The sequence below is a fragment of the Oncorhynchus nerka genome, linkage group LG7 (assembly GCF_034236695.1).
Source record: "Oncorhynchus nerka isolate Pitt River linkage group LG7, Oner_Uvic_2.0, whole genome shotgun sequence".
NCBI classification, from domain to species: domain Eukaryota; kingdom Metazoa; phylum Chordata; class Actinopteri; order Salmoniformes; family Salmonidae; genus Oncorhynchus; species Oncorhynchus nerka.
Window position 1 is genome coordinate 2,185,627 of NC_088402.1, and position 9,007 is coordinate 2,194,633.

General features: G+C 44.8%; 1 protein-coding gene across 1 annotated transcript; it reads left to right on the forward strand.

Annotated features, from left to right (window-relative positions):
• The first annotated feature begins 2,486 nt into the window (after positions 1–2,486).
• On the forward strand, positions 2,487–4,049 carry lratd2a (LRAT domain containing 2a). Its single transcript, XM_029657676.2, has one exon. It carries the CDS (start codon positions 3,058–3,060, stop codon positions 3,919–3,921), a length of 864 nt encoding a protein of 287 aa, XP_029513536.1. The 5' UTR covers positions 2,487–3,057; the 3' UTR covers positions 3,922–4,049.
• Positions 4,050–9,007: the final 4,958 nt, after the last annotated feature.

Below are 9,007 nucleotides of genomic sequence, written 5' to 3' on the forward strand. Positions count from 1 at the left end.
TAGACAAGACGGTGTGAGATAATAACAGTTTAGTAGACTAGAAGGTGTGAGATCCTAAGGAACAGTTTAGTAGACTAGAAAGTGTGAGATACTAACAGTTTAGTAGACTAGGTGATGTGAGACACTAAGGAACAGTTTAGTAGACTAGGTGATGTGAGACACTAAGGAACAGTTTAGTAGACTAGAAGGTGTGAGATACTAACAGTTTAGTAGACTAGAAAGTGTGAGATACTAACAGTTTAGTAGACTAGACGATGTGAGATACTAAGGAACAGTTTAGTAGACTAGAAGGTGTGAGACGCTAACAGTTTAGTAGACTAGGTGATGTGAGATACTAACAGTTTAGTAGACTAGGTGATGTGAGACACTAAGGAACAGTTTCGTAGACTAGACGATGTGAGACAGTAAGGAACAGTTTAGTAGACTAGAAGGTGTGAGATACTAACAGTTTAGTAGACTAGAAGGTGTGAGACCCTAAGGAACAGTTTAGGTGACTAGAAGGTGTGAGATACTAAGGAACAGTTTAGTAGACTAGAAGGTGTGAGATACTAAGGAACAGTTTAGTAGACTAGAAGGTGTGAGATACTAAGGAACAGTTTAGTAGACTAGAAGGTGTGAGATACTAACAGTTTAGTAGACTAGGTGATGTGAGAAACTAAGGAACAGTTTAGTAGACTAGGTGATGTGAGACACTAAGGAACAGTTTAGTAGACTAGGTGATGTGAGACACTAAGGAACAGTTTAGTAGACTAGGTGATGTGAGATACTAAGGAACAGTTTAGTAGACTAGAAGGTGTGAGACGCTAACAGTTTAGTAGACAGTTTGAGATAGACAGTTTAGAGACTAGGTGATGAGACACTAAGGAACAGTTTAGTAGACTAGAAGGTGTGAGACACTAAGGAACAGTTTAGTAGACTAGAAGGTGTGAGATACTAACAGTTTAGTAGACTAGAAGGTGTGAGACACTAAGGAACAGTTTAGTAGACTAGAAGGTGTGAGATACTAAGGAACAGTTTAGTAGACTAGAAGGTGTGAGATACTAACAGTTTAGTAGACTAGAAGGTGTGAGACAGTTTAGTAGATTAGAAGGTGTGAGATACTAACAGTTTAGTAGACTAGAAGGTGTGAGATACTAACAGTTTAGTAGACTAGAAGGTGTGAGATACTAAGGAACAGTTTAGTAGACTAGAAGGTGTGAGACACTAAGGAACAGTTTAGTAGACTAGAAGGTGTGAGACGCTAACAGTTTAGTAGACTAGAAGGTGTGAGACACTAAGGAAACAGTTTAGCAGACCAGACAATGTGAGCCACTAAGGCCACTATGGAACAGTTTAGTAGACTAGAGGGTGTGAGATACTAAGGAACAGTTTAGTAGACTAGAAGGTGTGAGACACTAAGGGAACAGTTTAGCAGACCAGACGATGTGAGGCACTAAGGCCACTATGGAACAGTTTAGTAGACTAGAGGGTGTGAGATACTAAGGAACAGTTTAGTAGACTAGGTGATGTGAGACACTAAGGGAACAGTTTAGCAGACCAGACAATGTGAGCCACTAAGGCCACTATGGAACAGTTTAGTAGACTAGAGGGTGTGAGATACTAAGGAACAGTTTAGTAGACTAGAAGGTGTGAGACACTAAGGGAACAGTTTAGCAGACCAGACGATGTGAGGCACTAAGGCCACTATGGAACAGTTTAGTAGACTAGAAGGTGTGAGACACTAAGGAACAGTTTAGTAGACTAGGTGATGTGAGACACTAAGGAACAGTTTAGTAGACTAGAAGGTGTGAGATACTAACAGTTTAGTAGACTAGAAGGTGTGAGACACTAACAGTTTAGTAGACTAGAAGGTGTGAGATACTAAGGGAACAGTTTAGCAGACCAGACGATGTGAGGCACTAAGGCCACTATGGAACAGTTTAGTAGACTAGAAGGTGTGAGACACTAAGGAACAGTTTAGTAGACTAGGTGATGTGAGACACTAAGGAACAGTTTAGTAGACTAGAAGGTGTGAGACACTAAGGAACAGTTTAGTAGACTAGAAGGTGTGAGTGCCATGCTGTTACAGGTAAAATGAAGAAAATCTGCAGAGTGAGAAGCCATGAGAAAAACTCTCTCTCTTCCACTTGTGTAACAACACTACAAACAGGTTCAACTTTATTAGCACTCTGATATTACCAAGATATTGTTATGTACGATTTTAATACAATGTTCTAGAGTAATGACAATGTTGCTACATATGTTTAATAACAAAGGTATGTACATCGTATTTATTCCCGATGGAGTAGAATATTATTGAAACCTGTGAGCAGAATGGGTTGTAATAATGTATACCAACACATGAACTTTGTACCCCGTCGTTTGAGAGTTGGGGAACTCAGAATGTGAAAGATAATGAAAAGAAAATAAGCACTACAGCTTTAAATGAGAAGCGTTTGTAACAGTCGCTGTAGCTGTGCCAAGACCGAGATCTGCCTGCCATCGAATCCGCAACGACTTGCAGGTTTCAGTATCGCCTCGGTGGTGTTGACTACACCACTGCGGAAACTATTAATTCATCCTACTTAATCGGACAGCACGGACATAAGATACATTTTAGTCACCGGGCACGAATAACCTCAAGGCTATTATTATTGTTGTTGTTCCGACCTAATCGTATTGCTCGTGATAGTTAAATGTTCCAACTTTACGCATGGAGAATAGCCTAGCGAATATCAGGTGAGGCGCGTGTAGAGGACTAGCCTACACCTGAACGGATGGAATTCTATTTCCTGAATACTAATGCTGTTATTCTCCGTCCATCCACAGCAAGACACTTGTTGATTCGAATAGACTTCATCACAGCAGACTGCTGCTTCGGAATACGATTTTGCTTTTGTGGGAGACCTGCCGCTACAGATTTACCGGAGCCCTTCGGGAGGGTGTCATTAGTTTTACCCGGGCTGTGTGGTACAGAGGCGGCTACAGATGGCGATGATCCTCGGCTTTTAACAGGTGGGACCGCCTGACAGAAAGCAGCATCATTCCCGCATCCCTATCTGCTACCAGGGAGGAGGCATGGGCAACCAGGTGGATAAAATTAAACAGTCACAACAAAGTTACGCAGAAGTTCCCACAGTGGACCCCAACGGGCTGGACACTGAGGAGGGTCCTCGGATCGGAGTGTCATATATTTTCTCAACAGATGACGAGGAACAGGAGGGTGAAAACCGTAACGTAGATGGAGCGGATAAGGAGCACCACACTGGTACGGAACATAAACACTGCGACAAGAGCAACGAGGTGGATTGCGCGGTTTACCACCGGGGGGAATGTATTTACGAGAAGAGCGTCAAGACCGCGGGCATGGAAACCTACTCCCCCGAGATCCTACTAAACAAATGCAGGGCAGGTGACCTGGTGGAATTTGTAACCACGGGACAGTACCCCCACTGGGCGGTGTATGTCGGTGACTTCCAGGTGGTGCACCTGCACAGAGCAGAGATAAAGAACAGCTTCCTGACAGACGCCAGCCAGGGAAGGAGATGTAGGATAGTCAACGAGCTGTATAAATTCAAAGCCCTCAGCGCCGAGATGGTGGTTCAGAACGCTATGGAACAGGTAGGAGCTAAAGACAGAGAGTTGAGCTGGAGAAATTCAGAGTGCTTTGCCGCTTGGTGCAGGTTTGGCAAACGGGAGTTCAAAATGGGCGGGGAGATCCGGATAGGAAAACAGCCATACAGGTTAAAGATCCTGATGTCAGATAAACAGTCTCACATGCTGGAGTTCCAGTGTTTAGAGGACTTGATCATGGAGAAGAGGAGACACGACCAGGTGGGAAGGACATCAGTGGTCCAGGAGCTGGCCAATCATTTGAACAGTGTCGGGGAGATCAAAAGGAATCCACTCAGTGATCCAATAACAGCACAGACCGCACAGTGATCTAATGGATTTATAGACCTGCTATAAAGATCACGATGGCTCTTGCCTATCCAATCACAGACCCTAAGTGGATTTACAAACACACATTTCATTCTACATTTTGATGAATAAAATCTAAATGGCTTGTTCATGTCTAGTTGTTATTTGATTGATGGAAGAACAATAGTTTTAAAGGTTATTGATTTGTTCTCTGCCTATTGATGTTTCATAATGATTGACATGATAATATATTGTACATGTTTTCGTGTCTCACCCAGGTAACCATCATACCTATAGCCCTAAGGTTATCTCATTCTGATGAAAACATGTTGCAGAGCATGGGTTGATCAAACATCGCTTATTGTACCGTACCAATAATTTAAGTGAAGTAAATTATCATTACATCTTTGCAATCAAACTGTCTTTTATTCCCTGCTGTCTACAGCTGCATTGTTGTTCCTCAGGCACCATATCCCTACATAGTAGATGATTTTGAACAGGGCCCATAGGGGTTATAGGGAACAGAGTGGAAGGGACAGGGTACCAACCCCTATCTATGCCTTCATAGTCTTCATCATTTATAAACACTTATTTTCCACCTGTTTACAGTCAGCCTCATACCAGACTACTAGCCTGTTTCTACCTGCTTTACTGTCAGCCTCATACCAGAGTACTAGCCTGTTTCTACCTGCTTTACTGTCAGCCTCATACCAGAGTACTAGCCTGTTTCTACCTGTTTACAGTCAGTCTCATACCAGACTACTAGCCTGTTTCCACCTGTTTAGTCAGCCTCATACCAGAGTACTAGCCTGTTTCCACCTGTTTAGTCAGCCTCATACCAGAGTACTAGCCTGTTTCTACCTGCTTTACAGTCAGTCTCATACCAGACTACTAGCCTGTTTCCACCTGCTTTACAGTCAGCCTCATACCAGAGTACTAGCCTGTTTCTACCTGTTTACAGTCAGCCTCATACCAGAGTACTAGCCTGTTTCCACCTGCTTTACAGTCAGCCTCATACCAGAGTACTAGCCTGTTTCTACCTGTTTACAGTCAGCCTCATACCAGAGTACTAGCCTGTTTCTACCTGTTTACTGTCAGCCTCATACCAGAGTACTAGCCTGTTTCTACCTGCTTTACTGTCAGCCTCATACCAGAGTACTAGCCTGTTTCTACCTGTTTACAGTCAGCCTCATACCAGAGTACTAGCCTGTTTCTACCTGCTTTACAGTCAGCCTCATACCAGACTACTAGCCTGTTTCCACCTGCTTTACAATCAGCCTCATACCAGAGTACTAGCCTGTTTCCACCTGCTTTACATACAGTCAGCCTCATACCAGAGTACTAGCCTGTTTCCACCTGCTTTACAGTCAGCCTCATACCAGAGTACTAGCCTGTTTCCACCTGTTTACAGTCAGCCTCATACCAGAGTACTAGCCTGTTTCCACCTGCTTTACATACAGTCAGCCTCATACCAGAGTACTAGCCTGTTTCTACCTGCTTACAGTCAGCCTCATACCAGAGTACTAGCCTGTTTCTGCCTGCTTTACAGTCAGCCTCATACCAGAGTACTAGCCTGTTTCTACCTGCTTTACATACAGTCAGCCTCATACCAGAGTACTAGACTGTTTCTACCTGCTTTTCAGTCAGCCTCATACCAGAGTACTAGCCTGTTTCTGCCTGCTTTACAGTCAGCCTCATACCAGAGTACTAGCCTGTTTCCACCTGCTTTACATACAGTCAGCCTCATACCAGAGTACTAGCCTGTTTCCACCTGCTTTACATACAGTCAGCCTCATACCAGAGTACTAGCCTGTTTCTACCTGTTTACAGTCAGCCTCATACCAGAGTACTAGCCTGTTTCTACCTGTTTACAGTCAGCCTCATACCAGAGTACTAGCCTGTTTCCACCTGCTTTACATACAGTCAGCCTCATACCAGAGTACTAGCCTGTTTCTACCTGTTTACAGTCAGCCTCATACCATAGTACTAGCCTGTTTCTACCTACTTTACTGTCAGCCTCATAACAGAGTACTAGCCTGTTTCTACCTACTTTACTGTCAGCCTCATAACAGAGTACTAGCCTGTTTCTACCTGTTTTACATACAGTCAGCCTCATACCAGAGTACTAGCCTGTTTCCACCTGCTTTACAGTCAGCCTCATACCAGAGTACTAGCCTGTTTCCACCTGCTTTACAGTCAGCCTCATACCAGAGTACTAGCCTGTTTCCACCTGCTTTACATACAGTCAGCCTCATACCAGAGTACTAGCCTGTTTCCACCTGCTTTAGTCAACCTCATACCAGAGTGCTAGCCTGTTTCTACCTGCTTTACAGTCAGCCTCATACCAGAGTACTAGCCTGTTTCTACCTGTTTACAGTCAGCCTCATACCAGAGTACTAGCCTGTTTCCACCTGCTTTACATACAGTCAGCCTCATACCAGAGTACTAGCCTGTTTCTACCTGTTTACAGTCAGCCTCATACCAGAGTACTAGCCTATTTCCACCTGCTTTACAGTCAGCCTCATACCAGAGTACTAGCCTGTTTCCACCTGCTTTACAGTCAGCCTCATACCGGAGTACTAGCCTGTTTCTACCTGTTTACAGTCAGCCTCATACCAGAGTACTAGCCTGTTTCCACCTGCTTTACATACAGTCAGCCTCATACCAGAGTACTAGCCTGTTTCCACCTGCTTTACAGTCAGCCTCATACCAGAGTACTAGCCTGTTTCTACCTGTTTACAGTCAGCCTCATACCAGAGTACTAGCCTGTTTCTACCTGCTTCAGCCTATACCAGAGTACTAGCCTGTTTCTGTCAGCAGCCTCATACCAGAGTACTAGCCTGTTTCTACCTGCTTTACAGTCAGCCTCATACCAGAGTACTAGCCTGTTTCTACCTGCTTTACAGTCAGCCTCATACCAGAGTACTAGCCTGTTTCTACCTGCTTTACAGTCAGCCTCATACCAGAGTACTAGCCTGTTTCTACCTGTTTACAGTCAGCCTCATACCAGAGTACTAGCCTGTTTCCACCTGTTTACAGTCAGCCTCATACCAGAGTACTAGCCTGTTTCTGCCTGCTTTACAGTCAGCCTCATACCAGAGTACTAGCCTGTTTCCACCTGCTTTACATACAGTCAGCCTCATACCAGAGTACTAGCCTGTTTCCACCTGCTTTACATACAGTCAGCCTCATACCAGAGTACTAGCCTGTTTCTACCTGTTTACAGTCAGCCTCATACCAGAGTAGTAGCCTGTTTCTACCTGTTTACAGTCAGCCTCATACCAGAGTACTAGCCTGTTTCTACCTACTTTACAGTCAGCCTCATACCAGAGTCCCAGCCTGTTTCCACCTGCTTTACAGTCAGCCTCATACCAGAGTACTAGCCTGTTTCCACCTGCTTTACATACAGTCAGCCTCATACCAGAGTACTAGCCTGTTTCCACCTGCTTTACATACAGTCAGCCTCATACCAGAGTACTAGCCTGTTTCTACCTGTTTACAGTCAGCCTCATACCAGAGTACTAGCCTGTTTCTACCTGTTTACAGTGAGCCTCATACCAGAGTACTAGCCTGTTTCTACCTGCTTTAGTCAGCCTCATACCAGAGTACTAGCCTGTTTCCACCTGCTTTACAATCAGCCTCATACCAGAGTACTAGCCTGTTTCTACCTGTTTACAGTCAGCCTCATACCAGAGTACTAGCCTGTTTCCACCTGCTTTACAGTCAGCCTCATACCAGAGTACTAGCCTGTTTCTGCCTGCTTTACAGTCAGCCTCATACCAGAGTACTAGCCTGTTTCCACCTGCTTTACAGTCAGCCTCATACCAGAGTACTAGCCTGTTTCCACCTGCTTTACATACAGTCAGCCTCATACCAGAGTACTAGCCTGTTTCTACCTGTTTACAGTCAGCCTCATACCAGAGTACTAGCCTGTTTCTACCTGTTTACAGTCAGCCTCATACCAGAGTACTAGCCTGTTTCCACCTGCTTTACAGTCAGCCTCATACCAGAGTACTAGCCTGTTTCTACCTGTTTACAGTCAGCCTCATACCAGAGTACTAGCCTGTTTCTACCTGCTTTACTGTCAGCCTCATACCAGAGTACTAGCCTGTTTCTACCTGCTTTACAGTCAGCCTCATACCAGAGTACTAGCCTGTTTCTACCTGTTTACAGTCAGCCAGTCAGCCTCACCAGAGTACTAGCCTGTTTCCACCTGCTTTACAGTCAGCCTCATACCAGAGTACTAGCCTGTTTCCACCTGCTTTACAGTCAGCCTCATACCAGAGTACTAGCCTGTTTCCACCTGCTTTACATACAGTCAGCCTCCAGAGTACTAGCCTGTTTCACCTGCCAGTCAGCCTCATACTAGCCTGTTTCCACCTGCTTTCAGCCTCATACCAGAGTACTAGCCTGTTTCTACCTGCTTTACAGTCAGCCTGTTTCTACCTGCTTTACAGTCAGCCTCATACCAGAGTACTAGCCTGTTTCTACCTGCTTTACAGTCAGCCTCATACCAGAGTACTAGCCTGTTTCTACCTGTTTACAGTCAGCCTCATACCAGAGTACTAGCCTGTTTCCACCTGCTTTACAGTCAGCCTCATACCAGAGTACTAGCCTGTTTCTACCTGTTTACAGTCAGCCTCATACCAGAGTACTAGCCTGTTTCTACCTGTTTACAGTCAGCCTCATACCAGAGTACTAGCCTGTTTCTACCTGCTTTACAGTCAGCCTCATACCAGAGTACTAGCCTGTTTCTACCTGTTTACAGTCAGCCTCATACCAGAGTACCTAGCCTGTTTCCACCTGCCTGTTTCTACCTGTTTACAGTCAGCCTCATACCAGAGTACTAGCCTGTTTCCACCTGCTTTACAGTCAGCCTCATACCAGAGTACTAGCCTGTTTCTACCTGTTTACAGTCAGCCTCAGAGTACTAGCCTGTTTCTAGAGTACCTAGCCTGTTTCTACCTGCTTTACAGTCAGCCTCATACCAGAGTACTAGCCTGTTTCTACCTGCTTTACAGTCAGCCTCATACCAGAGTACTAGCCTGTTTCTACCTGCTTTACTCATACCAGTCAGCCTGTTTCTCAGTCAGCCTCAGAGTACTAG